This window comes from Sciurus carolinensis, chromosome 10 (assembly GCF_902686445.1).
Source record: "Sciurus carolinensis chromosome 10, mSciCar1.2, whole genome shotgun sequence".
Classification (NCBI taxonomy): domain Eukaryota; kingdom Metazoa; phylum Chordata; class Mammalia; order Rodentia; family Sciuridae; genus Sciurus; species Sciurus carolinensis.
In genome coordinates this window covers 7,807,529-7,826,948 of record NC_062222.1, presented here as the reverse complement: position 1 = coordinate 7,826,948, position 19,420 = coordinate 7,807,529, and the positions used below count along the sequence as shown (strand labels likewise).

Genomic DNA, 19,420 nt, shown 5'->3' with positions numbered 1-19,420 from the left:
TATTAATCGAACTTAAAAATTTGTGGAAATGAAATTTTAAAATTTTACTTGGAATAAAAATAAAGACAATACCAGGAATTGGAAAGATATTTACAACTTCACAAACTCCTATCTTTTCTGAATCCCTGTTATCACTTGTCATCTGTTACAAGACTGAGCAGTGAGCTGTCTTTTAATAAAGATGCCTTAGTGGATGTCAGGCGCACACCCACACACACACTGGTTGCTCCTCTCTCCGTGGAATCTTATCCCTTCAGTTAGATTGGAAGCACTCAAGTGTAGAAAGTCTTCTGCCTTCCTTTATTTCTCCCATGCCTCATATGGTGTTTTTACACAGTATATTTTAAAATAAACATTTATCAACTGAATGATATTTAAATACCTCTGAAAGAAGGATCAAATCTTTCCCACATTCTACAAACTCTGTAGTGTACATTATATACAGGCCCTGACTGTACAGAACCAAAAACAGTGTTCCTTTTTATTTATTTGTTAAATGTCACTTGTTTTAGTGATATAGGCACATTGGGTAAAATTAATGGGATGCAGTATGGCTAATTAGTCACGTGCCATTCATTGTTGCACAGCTTTGCCTCACCCTATTGTTTTGCTCATTCTATTTCATGGGCTGATTAGCTGCCAGAAGACTCCCTTCTCTAGATGAGAAATAGCAGTGTCTTTACCCCAGTCTAGGATCATTTAGTGGACTGTAACCTGCAAGAGCAAGAAAATTAGTTCTGTTTTCCCAAAGGAGTGAGGACTAGTAAGTCCTGTAGGGATAACAACCAAAGTTATATTAAACTCACTCTATAGTTTAAAAAAATTGACAGTTATAGTTTTATTTCTAAACATGTTTCTAATGCTCATGGTACAATTATTTCTCATAGCTAAGTGATTTTTCTAAACATGAGACATTATCTGATGTCATGTTGATTCTGTGTTAAAAAATGTTCTGTTAAGGGCTGGGGAGATAGCTCAGTTGGTAAAGTGCTTGCCTTACAAGCACAGGGCCCTGGGTTCTATCCCCAGCACCGCAAAAAAAAAAAAAAAAAAAAAAAAAAAAAAAGTTCTGTTTAATCAAAAACTATTGAATATTAAATATGTTATAAAATGTGTTCAAATGAAGACATTTTCATTTACTTTTAAAAAGCATATTTTCTCAGAAAAATCTAGGCTCTAGTCTCAGACATAGCAACTTGGTGCCTGCTATTGTTTTCTGTTATTAAAAAGCAGTTATATCATCTTTACCAAAATAGTTAAGTCTTAAAGTAAGTTCAACATACTTTGACTAACACCAAATTAAGTCATGCTTGCAGGAAGAAAAAAACTTATATTTTAGGTTATTGTGCACCTTTTTAAAATAGGTTAAGAAAAAGCCAGCGGCAGTGCATTCCAAGCCACGCTGTTCCCTAGAGACCAACACACACACCTACCAGCCTTCAGCTTCTACTGCAAGATAGAGTTTCTTTTAAGAATACTCAAGGTTTTAATTCTGCCATGAAGCAGACTGCTTTGAATCTCTAGCAAAAGAGGAAGAGGATCAATTATAAATGCACAGAAATTTACACTGTCTTTTTATTTTCGATTTTTAATTTGGTTACAGTGGGACACAGATCCATGGTCTATATGATATCGGTCTTAAAATTTGCTGAGACTTCCTTTATGCTGGGGTATGATTTCAGAAATACTCCATGAGTACTTGAAAAATATCTGTCTTCATTTTGTCATATTTTCCCCAAAGATAGGTTTATCAGTGGGATTAACTAATAACTCTAAAAACCTTTTAACAATAAATTTTAATGTTTGCTTTAGTGTTAATAGTGTTTTTAATAGAATTAATATGATAATTTTTTACAGAGTCTTCAACTTTTCAGTCTCATTTTGCCATTGTTACGCCAAGCTAATCAAATATTCTTTTAGTCAGCATCATCTATCAATGTGATATGGTGAATCACATGGCCATATATATGTAACTTACCTATATATAACATGCTGATCTTCTTACCCAGGCCCAGAAGTGTAATCTGACTTTGTTACTAACACATTAAAAGTCACATGGGAGGAGTTAATAAACATAGAAGAAATCCCAAATTTAGCACCATGAAGCTACCGTTTCATAGATAAACAACTTTGATATATAGGAGTATATATAGGACATTAAAGGTGCAGTTGGTATATACTAATATATTATCTTAATAAAAGATACTAAACTTAAATTTTTCATTTGATTTGTAACATAGGGTAAAGGTCTTCATTATATCATTATAACCAAAGGTGATAAATTTGGGGGGGGGAGTCACAATTTAGAAACTTATTTTAAAATTTTGAAGCATCAAAATGAAATTTTGATGTAAGGTTATGAGGATGATAATTAAATATCTTTAGCAGAATACTGTGAACAAAGCAGGCTCCTCTGAAGCATGATTCACAATAGTAAAAAATAACTTATACTCATTCTTAAGAATAAATAAACACATAAAAGAATTGTGAAGAACCAGTAATTAGAAATATTTTTGTTTTAGTCTTAATCACAAAATATCACATTTTATTGATTGATATGCTTTCTGAGTTTACTGATTAAAATTTTCAAGCATAAAATTTTTGACCAAAATGTTTTATGTTCCTGTTAATAAAATGTATTGAGTATTTCAATGACTGTAAGTTTTGCAAAGAAAAACTAACTGTTTTAGAATTTGTTCACCTGCCACCTTGTGAGCCTCAGAATATCCCCCAGGATATTATGCTACTATCCAGCTCTATATCCCCTTTCCAGAATGTTTAATAAGAGTTCATAAAAGAAAATCTTAAGAAAGGGACCCTGATAATTTTTTTCTCCTCATCAGCCAACCTGTGTCCCACCTAGTCAGTTGAATTAGAAGTCTTCAGCAGCCTGCAGCGGGAGGCCGCTTCTGAAATCCTGGGATAGGTAGCTCTTGAAGATTGAGTTTTGTTTGTTTCTGATCACTATGGCCTTGTTATGTCATAAAAGTAACTATGATGTTTCTTTTATGAGCAAGTCATTCTACTTTTCATTCTCCCCTATTTTCCTTAAGGTTTTGCTAAACACATTTATTTACACTATAACTTGAATTTTTAGGAGTGTGATGAAAAACAAAGCCAAATTGAACGGGCCATTAGGGAAAAAAAGGCTGTGGAAGAGGAACTAGAAAAGGTAAAAAGAAAAGGGAAATATACCTAGTAAATGTCCACCTGTACTGTCTGCTTTCATCACGTTATCTGTAGCAACCCTTGTATTTCTAAGTATTCTCCTGGTGAGTGTTTTTGTTTTCTAGGAATATATTCAGAGTCTACATTTAAATTCTGATACTGCCTGCATACATTTCTTTCCAAGAGCAATCATATTATTTGACCTTAAAATAAAGTAGTTATATTCCTTGCTTAAACTGTATCCCAATAATAGGTTTCATTTTTAAATTTTATGTCAGCTCTCTACAAAAATAATAAAATATTTAACTAGAAAATTGTAACATTGCTATGATTTTTGCCTTTTAAAAGTATAATAATTAGGAAAAATACCTCAATTGATACTTAAGATAAACTTTAAAATTTCTTTCTTTCTTACATAACTTTTTTTTTTAATCAGTGAATATTTCATTCTTTTAAAGTACTTGGGAAAAGAAAAAGATCAAATTTGAGCACTTGCATACTGTGTGTTAGGTGCTATATTAGGAACTTTCAGAGCAGGTAGACAACTTGCCCAATATTAAAAAATAGTAAATGATAGTAAGCATTTGACCTTCAAAGACGAGCTAGATGGACAAAAAATCATGTGTTACATCCATGTTATCAAAATCATGACACCAGGTAGTAAAACAAAAGAAACGTGCACATGTGTTCCAAATAAGACCTTCATGGTTACTGTGCTCCTGGGAAGTAGATCCTTTTGCGCCTCCATCTGTCATGTTAGGTCCTCTTTAGCTGGCCACCGCTGCCACAGATTGGGGTTTGGATGAGTTTTTGAACATTACTTGGCCTGGATTACGGAATAGCTCCACTGGGGAAATGGAAAACCTTAAGGCTAAAGGCAACAGGCAGAGGAAGGCACACGCTCAGCTCTCTCACTTCCCACAGACCAACTGCCTAGTCACAGTCCCGCTGAGATGGAAGTGTGGTCATGCTAGTAGCACAGTGCAGACATGTGGGTACTCTACATTTTTACAGTGCAGGGGTGACAGCAGTCTTGTCAGTGGAGGAGACATAGGTTGCTGGTCCAGGTAGCCTGGATCTGGAGGGTAGCTGTGTAGCATTTATGGAATCTGAGCAATCTAGCATCTGAAGACCTTGCTTTCCCTGGGGTGTTTCAGCCGCTGTGCTGGGAGAGCTGAGCTGGGGTTCTCCCATTCCAGCTACATCACCGTCTAGGTCAGCCAGAGGGAGATTCCAGAGCCAGATAGTTCTGCTCACTGCAGTATGGCCTATATCTTTATTTTTTAATATTGGAGAATTGTCTCAAAGGTTGTTTATCAAAGAACTGCGGGTGGTTATCTCTAAGTTGACATTTATAGTTTTTTGGTTTTTGTTTAGCTCTGGCTGCTTTACATTTTTGTATTATGAGCATGGGTAATTTTTTAAAAATAAATGATTATATTTCAGTTTTCAGCATTTTATTTTGTAAATGTGAGGCAATTAGAATTAATGTTTGATGCGTTTTAATACATTACAGTGGGAACAGATGAACACAGATTGTGACTTTTTGTCATCATTGATTTCAGTACCTAAACTGTATCATTTATTAAGAGGGCTTCCTTTGTAAGGTAATACGTGTGTAAGCAAGCCTCTTCTGCAGATTTACCGTGAAGGCCGAGGGAATGAAAGTGACTACAGAAAACTGGAAGAAATGCACCAAAGATATCTGATTGCAGAGAGTTCAAAAGACGATCTTCAGCTAAGACTTAAGAAAGCAGAAAGTAGACTAAAACAACTTGAAATTAAGTAAGTTTTCTTTTGGGTTTTCTGTAATGACATCTTCAGAATTCCCATGATTTTTGAGATTCCTGACCTGTGTGTGTGGCAGGGTGGGGAGCTCATATATCTTGTGTTGAAAGGACCAAATATAGTTTTTTTCAAGATTATTTCCAAAATGAATTTCTTCAGAAGGAAAAGATTTAACAGTGTTTTATCACTTTATTTTTTTCATACTATATAGCTATTGTAATAGTTTGTTTATAATTACTGCTTTCATATTGTTTATATTTAGTATATTTCTTGTGGTATTACATATTCTTTAATGAACCATCATGTTTATTTAATAGATTATCTATAAAAATGATAAATCTATAAAATGCCATATGCATTCTAAATTTACCTTTTTTCCCCAGGATGTTACTTAAGTAAGTAGAAATTTATTTAAACTACCTGAAATTTCAATCTCTATATATTTAAAAGATATTTTAAAAGTGAAGACAGTTTTATTTCCTTAAAATATATACACTAATACCTGAAGTTTTTTTTTTCAAAAGAAGATTCTGCATGTTTATCTTATAAATGTGTGATTTTCAGTAATCTATTCTGATAATCTGCTCGTGTGATTATTTATAAAGCAAGCATGCAGGAGGAGCCAGTGTATGCAGTAGAAATCCTTGTATGTCACAAGGACAGGTCATATGCGAAGGTTTCTCTTAATACCATGTGTTCATAGGTGTTTCTCCACCACACATCCCTGTGTGTCTCTTAAGGGAGACACCTTCTGCATATCCTACCTTTGTTTTCATTCACATTATCTCTCTATTATGTGTTTTTCTGTGTAAAGTAAAAAGAAGTCAATGAGGTCTTCTTCGTGTTCCTTACATTCAGTTTTTCTGCAGGGTGAATTTGCACATATTTCCTACAGGATACAGTTACAGAAAACTTGTTCCTCATTTCTTTCATTCATAATGTGTCTCTCAGGTGTGAATTTGCATATGTTCCTCAACTATCCAGGAAAAACTGAAGGCTTTCCCACATTCCTTACGTTTGTGAGGTTTCTTAGTTGTATGTTCACATTTTTCCTCAGGAATGAGAAGAAAGTGAATGTTTTTCCACATTTCATATATTTGTAAGATTTAATTCTACTGTAAATTCATCATGAACTTAAGATATAAGGAAAAGCCAGAGACTTTTTCACATTCTTCATATTAATGTTGTTTCTCTTGGGGTTTTTATTTACTTCCTAAGGAAGATTAACAACTTAAGGCTGCTCCACTTCACAGAGTCTTACCCTAGCACGGGTTTCCTCTTTTTTCCTAAAGGCTGAGTAGCAACTAAGACAGGTCCTTATGGCTTCACTTCATGTGAACTTGTATATAAATAGTAAGGTTTGAGGATCAACTATGACTTCCATATTCCCTACTTACAAGGATTTATATGTATGTACACATACATATATATACACACACGCGCAGGTTTATATGTATACATTATATGTATACACATACAGATATAGCCTTGTATGTATGATACATGCATGCATATAGATATATCCTTGTGTGTATGTATATACAAATATATATTGCTTCCCTCTACCATGAGTTTATTCATGTTTGTTAAGGTGTATAAAATATATAAAGTCTTTCCTATGTTCTTGACTTGCATAGGAATTTTTCTCTAGTGTAAACATGAGACAATGGAAAATTTTTAAAGACTTTCCCATATTCATTACATCATAAATTTTTTTTCTATGCGAGTTCTTACATATTCAGTAAAAGATTAGTATTGTCTAGAGACTTTCCCACTTTCCTTACTTCCGTATGAGTTTTCACCACTGTAAATTCTTATATGTTACATAAGACATGAAGGTGTTTTAAAGTCTTTCCCACAACCCTCGCTTGTAGAAATCTCTCCCAGCATGCATTTTAACATATTGAATAAAGTATGAAGATTAGATGAAAAGCTTTCCCATGTTCCTTACATGCACAAAACTTCTCTCCTTTTACAGGTTTCTTGAATTCTTTTGCTTTATTAAGGAAATGGGAGTTGCTTAAGACTTCCAAACACTGTACAAATAGTATACTTCTCTCTGGGATGAATTCTTCCATACGTATTAAGACATGAGAAAGTAGCAAAGACTACTCCACATTCTCTACATATATAGGGCTTTTCTCCAGTGTAGCTTTTCATATGTGCTTACAGGTATACTAGATAAAAGTTTCCTTACCGTCACTTCATTCAGAGGGTTTCTCTTAATTGTGAGTTCTCCTGTCCACTTCTGGTTTCAGGAATGCTAGTACTGCTTTTTCTTAAGTCTCCATTTATCTCTAGGTATCCCTCTTTCTTCTGTTTTTTTCACCAAATAATTTGTTGAAAAAACAAATTAGTTCTCTGTACTATAAAGTTTCCTCTACTCAAGGCCTTTATGTGCTGTGACTTACTTGGTTTTCTGTTCCATTGTGAACTTTTGACAAGAGGCATAATGATATGTGTTTTTTTCTGACCTTAGCATCTTTCTGATGTTAGCATTCTTTTATTATCATTACTTAAATACCTCCTTTCATTAGAAACTCTATCAACCACGGTTTAGACAGATGAAACAAGCAACATGTTTAGTGGGAATTGAGGATTAATACAGGAATCAGAGCATACAAGAATATTGAAGGAACTGGAGAGGCAAAGGTATAGAAGGGAGGAGGGAAAGGTCAGAAAATCACTAACCGTGTTTACCTGAACCACTGGCCAATATAGGCAAGTCTTGCCCTCCAAGTAAGACCAGAAAGACATGGTCCGTGGTGGTAAAACTGCCACCATGTGAAAGTCAGTTGTGTATTTTTAAAGTTTCTCTGCTTGTCAGATACTTTTAACCAGTATTTTTCCTAAACCATTACAGTATAAATAGAATTGATACTGTTTGGTATTGATAGATGTTTACCATGATGCCTGTTGACTGGAGAATGTTCAGCATGGTTGATTATCTGGGATGGAAAAGATGGAAATTTTAGAAATTAGGAATAAAAATTAAAAGTTATTTTATTGAAGTATATGTTGAACCATACATATTAAGAGTTTATCTCACCTAATAATCCATGACTGAGGAAGTTTAAGAAACACAACCTGATAACCTGTAGTAAAACAAGTTTACACAACTAGAATTTATAAGACCATTTCTAAGACATGAAACAGTAAATTTTGATTTTATCATAATCTTGTAGTCAACTGTTACGTTTTCCTGTGGTGTTTACTGATGAAGCAAAGTTTTATTTATGATTGTTATTGTTGACTTCAGTTTGTTCCCTGAAAAGTCCTTATACAGTGTTAGTAAAAAGTTCAAAGAAGTTTCACATTTATTTTCCAGATGAGTGGTAACAGTTCAATCTGTTCTTAGTTAAGATTGTTAAATGTATTTGCATTGATTGTTGAATGTATTACATAGCGTTTGAAACCGCGTAAGTATAAAGTAAAAAGAAATGGCTCAGAATAAAGAAAGCAGAAGTCTATACTATAAAAGATAGATAGACATTTTGATTTCTACTACTGGTCATTAATGTTAAGAGTTCTTTTTGCCTTTTTTAAAAATCAGCTCCTCAGAAGAGATATCACGTTCCCATGAAATGATTCAGAAACTTCAAAGTATATTGGAGTCTGAGAGGGAGAATTGTAGCTTCGTCAGTGAACAAAGGCTGAAACTTCAGCAAGAAAATGAACAGTTACTGAAGGAGACTGAAAATTTAAGAAAGATTGCTCTGGAGGCTGAAAAAAAAGCCAGATTAAAGGTATTTTTCAAGACTAGTTAGAATTAATGTGTTCTTAGGAAAATCAAAATATAGAGAATATTGAGAGAGACCATGTAAAACATTTTCAAGGCCTTTTTTTCCCCTTTTGATCAGATAGCACTAAATCATAATTCAGAGTGTCAACCAGTCATTTCAGTATTGTAGAACTTGGCAAGCACACTTGAAAATGATTGCCTTCACTATCTACACACACACAAAATTCTTTTCCAACCATGAAATACACTGATATTCTTGCCAAAGCAATTTAAGCAGCACTAGCAAAACTATAGATTAGATAACTTTACAGTGCCTCCTCCTGTCTCCCTCTCTTATAGCCTCTCAAGAATTGAACTTTTCTAAAACTAACTGTAAGAGGATGTTATGTCAGTGTGCTCTGAGAACCACTCAGTGAGTCTAAAAACTCCACGCCAGGAAGAAGGCAAGGAGCAAAAGTCTCATCTTAAAAAAATAAAAAACAACAGCAAAAAACCTTTCTTTTGTCTTCTCTTCCCTTTGATAACCTGGTTAAAGGGAGTTCCAAGAAACAAAGCCAGAATCCCCATCAGAATCTCACTAACCTTTCTCCATTCCACAGAACTCTTGCAAAAAGGGCTGGGGAGATAGCTCAGCTGGTAGAGCACTTGTCTCGCAAGTGCAAGGCCCTGAGTTCAATCCCCAGTACCAAAAAAAAAAAAAAAAAAAAAAAGAACTCTTGCAAAAAGTGGCACTAATTCTCCATGATAAAGATCTACCTCTTAGAGTTTCATAGGAAGGATATAAAGTGATACTATTAGTGTTTTACCTCGTCCTTGCTGCAAGGACCCTTAAGAAGTCACATTCCAGCCTCATTATAGTATCAACATGTATTTATTGCCTATTGCCTCCTATTGTAAATAACAAGCACTGTAGGTATTTATAACAACATGAACTATGAAAAGGGAGTCTTATATATCATACAAAGAAGTTTGTACTTTATGCTTTAAGCTGTAGGAAGTCTTTGAAAAACAAGGAGAGGGAATCATACTTGAGATAAAGCTATAGTAATTAAGATAATGTTATTGACATCAGAACAATCAAACTGATCAGTGGCATAAAATAGGATCTAAAACCAAACTCATTTTTAATAATCACCAGGTTTATAACACAAGCACCACTGCAGTGAGTGGAGGAAGAATTATCTTCCAGTGAATGATACTATATAAATTAGACCCATATTTCAAAAAGTAAACCATCCCATATCTCACTCATATGCAAATTGATCTGAGCTGCCTTGTTGACCTAAATATGAAATATAAAACTATGGAATTTCTATTAGAAAATCTTCATGTCTTTGTGTAGGAAAAGATTTCTTAGAACACAAAAAGCTGTAATTGTAATGAAAAGACAAATGAATTGAATTTCATAATTTATTAAGATTTTTTTAATCATCAAAAATACCATTAAGAGAGTGAAAGTGGAAAACAGTGCTTTAAAGGCATCCAAAACAACAAAAGACCTTACACAACTCATTGTAAGGGAAAAAAAGATAAATATTAGCAGAGGAGAGTGAGTAGGAATATAGATCAAACAAAGGTGGCTGAGCTTGATAGCTGGGTGGTTATAGAACCTGGATGATGGACACAGGAGTTCACTGTAATCTATTTTACGTATGCTTGAAAGTTCCCTTACTAAACCTTTCCCATAATTAACTTTGATGGAACCAAAATAGGTAGCTATGATTCTACTCCATGGAGGAGGCAGGCTCTCCAAGAAACTGCTGCTTTGCAGCTAATTATCTTTGACAACATAGAAACTAGTGCTACACTTTGCTTCTTTGTTTCCCTTGGAAAAGAGCATGGTCATCAGTAGATACACTGGAAGGAGCCAAGAGATAGGGAGATTGTGGGAGGCCAGTCAGATGAAAACCTTATCAATTTATTATGACATTTTCATTTGATTTTAGAGCTTCTGCATTCATTTCAGCCCCAACTCTCTCATTTTCCAATTCTTCCTTTTTTTCTGTCAAGATTCTCAGTTTCTTTTTGGTCTGAATACCCCTCGTACATATCTAAAATTAAGAAATGGAGTAGTTTTCAGCAAACCTGCTATCTGCCTGCACGGTATTTCTCTGCAGAAGTAAGTCATAATGTAGTAAGGGTAGAAGACCATTAAATCCTTCTTTCCAACTCAACATTCTGTTTGTAAACATTCTGTTGTAAAAATGAAATTTTTATAGTTAAGAGATGTAGTTGTGGCCATTGGCCTTTCAACATTGCATGGACCTCACCCCTATCTGTTGGAATTGCACTAACTAAAGGCTCTAGGGTTTAAGACTAAATTTTGACATCAAAAAGTCATCATTCATTTAATTTGCAAATGTTTTTGACAACCTGTGTTCCAAGTGCTGAAGATACAATGGTAAACAAAGCAAATATGGTACCCATCCTTAAAAGCATATAATTTGCATAGAGGTGGGCAAACTTTAAGCATAAAATTACAAATTAACAGATCCTCTTTTCCAAGTGTAGGGCACTGTACAAACTTATAACAGAAAGACCTGACAATCTAGTTAGATGGTAGGAGAATTTCTCAGAAGAAATAATTGAGCTGTATTCTAAAAGCTGAATAAAAATAACTAAGGTAATTGGAGGGGAATGATTATTCCAGACAAAAGGAACAAGATGTGAGAAGGACCTAGGAATGAGAAGACATTGTGGTGGGAAGAGGGAAGGGAACAACATAAGCTTGGAAAAGTAGGCAGAGAGCAGATCATTGCAAAGGACCTTAAAGCAAGGCTTGTCGAGCCACAGAACTTCCAAGTGACAATATGAAGGTGGCTAGGCAGGCAAAGTTTTAAAGCTATATGTAGACACTTGAATCAGGTTTAATAATTGTGGTAGACAGACACGGACAGAAGCTGGACTTTTTGTTTTCCAGTTAAGGTGTTAGAACCACAGGGAACCAAAAGAAGTGGAGATTGAGGCAGAAAAGGAAAGAAAAGCATGTTCAAATCTAAATTTGCAGAATCCAGTCATTTAAAAGTCATTAAGATAGCAGCAGGAGTCAAGGAGCCTCAGGAAGAGTGCACAGCAGTAATAGAGCACAAAATACGAAGTCCAAGGTGGTTTTTCCAGTGTCCTTATTGATAAGAGCTTAAATTCTCTTTGTATACTATTTGAGAAAGCATTTTTAAGGGTTTTAGAAGGTATCTTGAATTTATCAGAGGTACTAAAGATAGGATGTTTGAAGTTTTCCTCATGAGTTTTGGATATTTTTGTTGTTCAGTTATGTTTGTTGTTTTTCGAATTGGTAAAGTTGATTTATTCATTGTATCTTCAGTTTGAAAATAGTTATATTAAATGAATTCCTACAAGCCAAGCCAGCTGTGGCCACTTTTAAAGCACATTACCTCAAAATATCACAAGACAGGTTTCTTCACCCTATTTCTTTAGGTAGTAAGATAAAGATGGCCTGAGATGCCACTCCCAGCTTTTCCCACCAGGGTCTTTCTTCTGAACCACAAAACATAAGAAACTATCCCAGTAACCACTTTCTCAGCGGCCTCAAGGATAGGACAAGTAGTTGCAGTGTAGGTGCATTCGAGAAAAGGCAATTCATTGTGGACATGTGATGCCTTGAAGACATTAGAACTTACCTCTCTCTGAACCTGTCAAGGAATCTTCCCCAGCATCCAAAGAGCACTTACTTGTATTTTCATTGTGTTAAGGATGTTTTTACTATTATAACATAAATTCATAGAAATATAATTCAGATGTTTTCACATGAGATTCTGGAGACCATTATTTATGTTTTCTTAAAAAATGCATTATTTATATTACAACTGAAATGGTAAAGGAATTCCAGTGTATAGTTTTCTTCTACTTTACAAAGCTTTTTTGAAAGATAATCTTAAAATCAATATATAAATTTAAAAAAATGATTTGAGTAAAAAAACTTAGCTCTCAGTTACTAGGAGTGTGAACATTTTCTGTGGATTCTGGCATCAAAAGTAAGAGAAGGTAAAGAAAATGGTTTTAGGTTACATAATATACTTTTTTCCTACTGGCATTTTTAGAATTTGAGGAAAAGTTACTGTGTTCACATTATTCCTTAGATCAGTACAATGGAACATGAGTTGTTAATAAAGGAACATGGTTTTGAAGTTCAATTGAGAGAAATGGAAGACAGTAATCGAAATTCCACTATTGAACTGAGGCATCTCTTAGATACTCAACAGAAGGCAGCCAATCGGTTGAAAGAAGAAGCAAAAAAACTTACTGAAAGTGCAGAAATTAGAATCAACAATCTAAAGTAAGTACACTATTAATAGTTTTTTGACATGTTTTACAGAAGAAATTATTTAAACCTGTAGTGTAATGTTCTTGACATAATCTTTTTGTAAAAAATGTATAATTCTGGACCTTGTATTCATTTTTTGTTCAGCAATTACATATTGAACTACTAAAAATATTCAGCATTGTAAATTAAAATAAATAGTTATGTTTTTGTAAATTTCATGCTATTTCACAAAATACAATGATTTTTGTTGGTCATGGCAGTTTAGGATCTTACTACTATTTGCATATAGGTGTAGCATATATGGTATTCAGTAGTTGCAACAGAATCCATTTGACCTACATAGCCTAAAATGCTTAATCTCTAGCCTTTTAAGAAAAATTTTCCAACCCTTTTTCAGAAAGAACTTGAGATTTTTGTGCTGAATGAAATGGGAAGCTCAAGAACTTTGAGTTGGGAATGTGATTGGAAGGCTTTGATCGAAGTTATGTGTTCTGACATAATTATATTGAACAGATGAATTTGCTCTATGAAGAATCAACTTCACTTAACCTAAAATTACTCTGAAAAATAAAGGACATTAAAAAAGAAAACAAAGAATGTAAAGGGACCAGGATAAAAGAAGGGAGAATGAGAGCCATGCTGTAAGTCAAAAAAAGTTTGCTCTGGGCCTTGATAAGTAAGAGCTGCTCAGAAGACATTGAAGTCAGTTTTATATAAGTTTAGTGTTCAAGGAGGAGGTTGCAACAGGAGCTATAAATGTGGGAATCACTGGTATACACATAATTTTTAAAATCATGGAATGAGAACTTGTTGGAAAAAAGTAATAGGTAGAAAAATGAAGTTGTGGAGAAAGAGTTTCCAAAATTTAAGTTTTAGGGAGATGACAGTTCCACTGAAAGAGACTGAGAAAAATTGTCCAGAGAAATAGGAATCAAGACAAAATAGTAAAAAGAAAAAACCAACTGTGAAAAGTCTTTTCAGCAATAATGAATGTATTTATCAAATATTCAATGTGTGCATTGTTCTAAGTAGCTTACGTGGCCTTTATCAATCTTCACAACACCCTACAAAGTGTATAATGTTAATTATGTTTTACCATAGAGAAACTGAGGCCAAGAGAAGTTAATAACTTATTCAAGTTCACATAGCGAGCAAAGTGACATCAGTTTCAAATTCAGTTTGGGTAAAACAATATGCTCCTAATCATTACGTTTTATAAAAAGCTACTAATTGATTACAACAAGTACTGAAAATGGACCTTTCAACCTGGTATCATGATAAGAGGAGTTTGGGTAGAATGCTATAATGGAATCTGTTTAAAATGAAAGAGAATTTCTGTGTCATTAGTGCTAAGCAATTGCTTGGAGCAATCCTTCACACAACTGTATAAGTTAGATAAATTATTTTTTAGAATATCTAATGTGAGCATTTCAGTAACTAGCAAAAAATCATTTTCAGTTTGGCTCTATTTCAGGAATGTAAAGTTGGTATAATATTAGAAATCAGTTAATTTAATTTACCACGTTATTAAAAGAGAAAGATTATAAGGTCTTCTCAATCAGTACCAAAAAACCATTTAGTAAAATTTAATATCCATTCATGGACTTTTTTTCAAAATCCTAGAAAACTAGGAATAGAATTTTCCTAATTTTATAAATGTATGTGTTCTACAGCAGACATGATTCTTAATGACAGAAAACATTAATAACATTCCTTTTAAGATTAAGAAAAGGACAAAGGTCACTATTAGCACTTCTGTTCATTTTTGTCCCAGAAATTCATATCAGTTCATTACAGTAAGAAAAAGAAATGAAAGGTTGACAAGGGCAAAAAGAAGTCAGGCATCCTTAGCATAAAATACAGTTGTATATATAGAAAGTACAAAATAATTTGTAGACAAATTATTAGGTAGATATACAAAGGCACATATGTATACATACCAGCAATAAGCACTTCAAAAATAAAACTAAAAAGAGTAAGATTTACAATTGCATTAAAAAACATTTAATGGGGGCTGAGGTTGTGGCTCAGTGATAGAGCACTTGCCTTAACACGTGTGAGGCACTGGGTTTAATTCTCAGCACCATATATAAATAAATGAATAAAATAAAGGTCTATCAACATCTAAAAAATTAAAAAAAAACATTTAAATACCCAAGAATAAATCTAATAAATGATGTGTAAGACTTCTATGTGAAAATTATGAATAATATTAAAAGAAGACCCAAATAAATAAAGACATAAACCTTGTGAGCTGATTGAAATACTCAACATTATAATTATGTCTGTTTTACTCCCAAATATCTTTAGATTCAGTATAATCCCAGTCTGAATCCTAACATGTATAGCATTATCCAAAATATATTAAGTGAAAAAAAACAACTAGTTTATCAGTATTATGGTAAACTTTATCTAAGGGAAGAGTACATGTGTGCCTGTGGTTTGTGTGTTACATATATAAATGTATCTACAAACATGCTAATCTATGTACACATTCACTTATATACTCATGCACATTTCTGTTTTTTAAAATGGAAAAGTGAACCCAAAAATAATTTAAGTGCTAATCTGTGAAAAAAAAAGGTGAGATGAGACAAAAGCTTAGATTTTCTAGTGTTGTAGATTGGCTTGAGTTTGAAACTATGTAACTGTTTAATTATTTTTCAAATTAAATCAGAATTTTAAAAACAATACTTAAAAATCAAAAGTAAATTTAAGCGAACTCAATTTTTAGGAAGTTAATGACTTATTTCAAGTGAAACTATGTACACAATAGAATGTATATCCTAGTGGGATACATCCTAAGGATAAAAAGAAACATAAGTCACAAAACTTTTTATGAATCATATTATTAGGTATAATATGGAGATGTTCTGAAATTAGGTATAATTAGGAGATGTTCTGAAATTTAGAATCATAAGATAAAGCAGTTGAGTAATTATACAGATGTCTTTAAGAATCAAGATTTTCATCATAAAAGAGAAGAAATTAATAAACTATAATTCCAAATTAGAATTGGGAAATACTTGTATATGAACTCATGATATGTTTTACTCTTTAAAAACATGTATTTCTTAGTTCTGTCCTTTCATTGGGCAGTAAAAATAATGACCAGTATTCAGTTACAGTGAGGACTCCTTGGAGAAATGATTGATTTACAGATTTGGGACAGAAAAGTTGAGCCTATAAAATACTTTGTCAAAGCAAGGTTTCAAGATTACTGGGGGCCATATCAAAAGGACCCACAAACCAACTCAAATGATAATAAAGAGAAAAAGTATTTGGTCCTTTGGAAAATAACTATAGAATCAACTCTGAAACAAGATCAGCAAAAGGAATGATCATCCATATAGTCTGTCCTTCCTTTACTTGCTATGCTTTATCAAATGCCACTTGGCCTTTTGTACCATAACGGTTCTCACTCACTGATCAGAACCAATGTAGAGATTTTGCCAGCTACTCAGTATGTCTATACCAATTACACATTCAAGAGCCAAGGAAATAAGCACAGGGTCGGCTTATACACTGGGCCCACTGTGATACTGTGATACAGAACTCCTTTGACAACTCGGCCAACCTAAGTGTCTCCTGTGGTTGAGGACCACAGTGGAATTTGAGATCTCCAGGAATCTGTCATTTCAACAGTAGCATCTAATAATCACCAGCGTGTCTGGATTTCTCCTTCCCCATTGTACGGTCACCCTGCGATGCTCACATGTCCCTTGGAGGAAGGCCAGAGGAAAGAATATATGACTGTATAACCAGATCCTCCTCAGGGCTTCCTGCTTCTCCTTCCTTCAGGGGCTCTATTTGTTTGAGAATTGGTTGAAAGACCGTGACTGTCACAGTGATTCAGGTCAGTCTGCTAGTCACAAGATGTACAGATTTTCTAGTTTCAATAAATTAAGGAAGACATTAGGAAGTTATCCATCTGTTTCATTTCTAGGAACACAGTGATCAAACTAGAAAACCCCAAAGATCTCTGCAGATCAGACTCTTCTGATTACTGCTCCAACTCTAGTATTCATTCCAGTTATCGTGTCCCCATTGTCTTCAGTGACACTGCGTAGCTCTTGCCATCAAGAATCTTTATCATTTCCATTGAATTCAGAAAGCCCAATTCCATGGCAGCAGTTCCCATTGTCATTTCTGTGCCACAAAGAATATCTGCCACAGAGCTCTGCAGGGATACTGCATTGCAGACTTGGTGAAGGAATGGCCTCTGGGTGCTCCTGAGGGACTGAGTTGAAGGATGAGCTGGCTTTACATTTAAAACCCCACTTGATCTTCAGTCTCCCCCAGTCTTGGTAACTTCCTCTGTACCAAATGGAGATAATCTTGCCCTTCCCTTACCCTTTCCCTGAACATTTGTCTCAACAACATCTGAACACATTCAAGGACTGCTGCATATCCAAGGCAGGGCTGGTGCTAAACATCCTACAGTGCATAGGACAGCCCCCCACTCTGCCACCCAAAATGTCAGAAGTGCCAAGTGGAGGGGTTCTGCTCTACAGTATAATGAAGGGAATTCCGATGTTTCAGCACCATTCACCTTTGAGTTCAGATTTTATTCAACCAACCAGACTAACCAAGACACTCGAGCTAACACATTGAATCCAAAAAATCCATATTCAATGTAAGCTCATGTTGTTAAATTTGAACTAATCAAAATTCTATTTCTAGCACCATAATCCAGCCCAGAGAATTCATTCTCATACACATTCCCCAGATTTCTGTCTACACAGAATTGAAAGAATCATGTAGTTATTTTGTTAAATTCTGCCTCCTAACAAGTCATGTCTTATCCCTCATTCTCTATGTCAAAGTGGACTTGAGTCTGGTTACAAGTTTAGAAACAATGAGACTCACCTTTCGCAAGGCAACTTCCTGGCTTTACAAACTTCACACAGGGATTCTGACCTTCCCAAACAGGGTGAAGGACTGCTGCCACTGGCAGGGGAAGTGTGGCAGAATTTAGGGATTCAAGGCCCAAGCTGCACAGGAGTCCTGTACAAGTCCCCGTCCCATTCCAAAGGAAGGGGTGCCTTGCAAGCTTGGGAATTCGGTTTTGTATTGTACATAATTCAGCCACCCACACCTTTAGACTTTAGGTCTGATTATTGAAAACCTCAGCCTTGTAGGCAGAGATGAAGACTGCTTTTAGGGTCGTCATAGTAGATTCAGGTCCTCACCTGTTCTTTGAGCTTAGAACTTAAAACTAAATTCTTTATTTTCATTCTCAAAGTTCTCCTCTGCACTTAGCATCATCATATTCCTTATTCACTTAAGTGTTCTGTGTGAGTAACGATAGTTTACCCAAAACCTTATCCATGTAGGCTGTGATTATAATTGATAGTTTAATAAATTTGTTTATTATCTGTAATTCCAAAATCCAAAAATCTTATAATATATATTTTTATTATTAGTTATTATTATTCTCTTGCTATTCCTAATTTATAAGTTTATAAATTAAACTGACTTAGTACAAACTTAGTATCCTTTCTCAAAATGCTTGAGTCCAAAAACTTGTTTCTAATTTTGAATTTTTTTTGGATTTTGGAATGTTTACCTAGACTTTAGCAGTTAAGCATTCCTAATTCAAAGACTCCCAAATGCTCTAGACTCTGAAATTGAGCATCATATCAGTTTCATGTTTTGCCTGCATGTAGAGGGATCAGTATTAATCTGAAATTTCAGGCAATTACTGGGGCTTTTGGAACATATTACCTATGGATTAAAGAGGAAACTGCTGTTTTCTTTTTGCCCTATTTGTCTTCTTTAATTAATTTTTAATTGACAAATCTATACGTATTGTATGCAACGTGTCTTAAACTGTGTATACATTATGAAATTGTTCAGGCTAGCTAATTTATATGTGCATTATTTCACATACTTATCATTTTTTATGGTGAGAACACTTAAAATTTACTCTCAGGGATTTTCAGAATTCAGTATATTGATACAAACTATCATCACACTGTTGAAACATAGATCTCTTGAACTTATTTCTCCTATTTAACTGAAATTTTGTGTCCTATGAGTAGTATCTCCCCAACCCTCATCCCCACCCATTTCCTGGTAAAGCCGTATTCTATTCCCTACTTCTATGAGTTCAACTTTTTTACATTCCACATATAAGCGAGCTCATGTGTTATTTGTCTTTCTGTGCCTGACTTTTTCACTTAGCATAATGTCTTCCAGGTCCTTTTATGTTGTCATGAGTGATAAGATTTCCTTCTATTTTAAGGCTAAAAAGTGTTCCAGTGTGTATAGTTCCCCTATTTCTATATCCACTCATCCAGTGATGAACACTTGGGTTAATTCCGTATCTTGACTATTGTGAATAATCTTGCAGTGAAGACAGGAATGCAGATGTCTTTTTGATATACTGATTTCATGTCCTTTGGTTTTATACCCAGTTGTGGGATTGCTGGATCCTC

At 34.4% G+C, this 19,420-nt stretch overlaps 1 protein-coding gene across 3 annotated transcripts in view; it reads left to right on the top strand.

Annotated features, from left to right (window-relative positions):
• The window catches only part of Sclt1 (sodium channel and clathrin linker 1), a 153,144-nt gene that overhangs the window by 94,632 nt on the left and 39,092 nt on the right, over nt 1-19,420 (top strand). For all 3 annotated transcript variants that reach the window (XM_047567126.1, XM_047567125.1, XM_047567124.1), the window contains 4 exons: nt 3,098-3,172; nt 4,808-4,953; nt 8,510-8,702; nt 12,796-12,992. In XM_047567126.1, the coding sequence (XP_047423082.1) occupies nt 3,098-3,172; nt 4,808-4,953; nt 8,510-8,702; nt 12,796-12,992 (611 nt within the window). The remainder of the gene's footprint in view (nt 1-3,097; nt 3,173-4,807; nt 4,954-8,509; nt 8,703-12,795; nt 12,993-19,420) is intronic.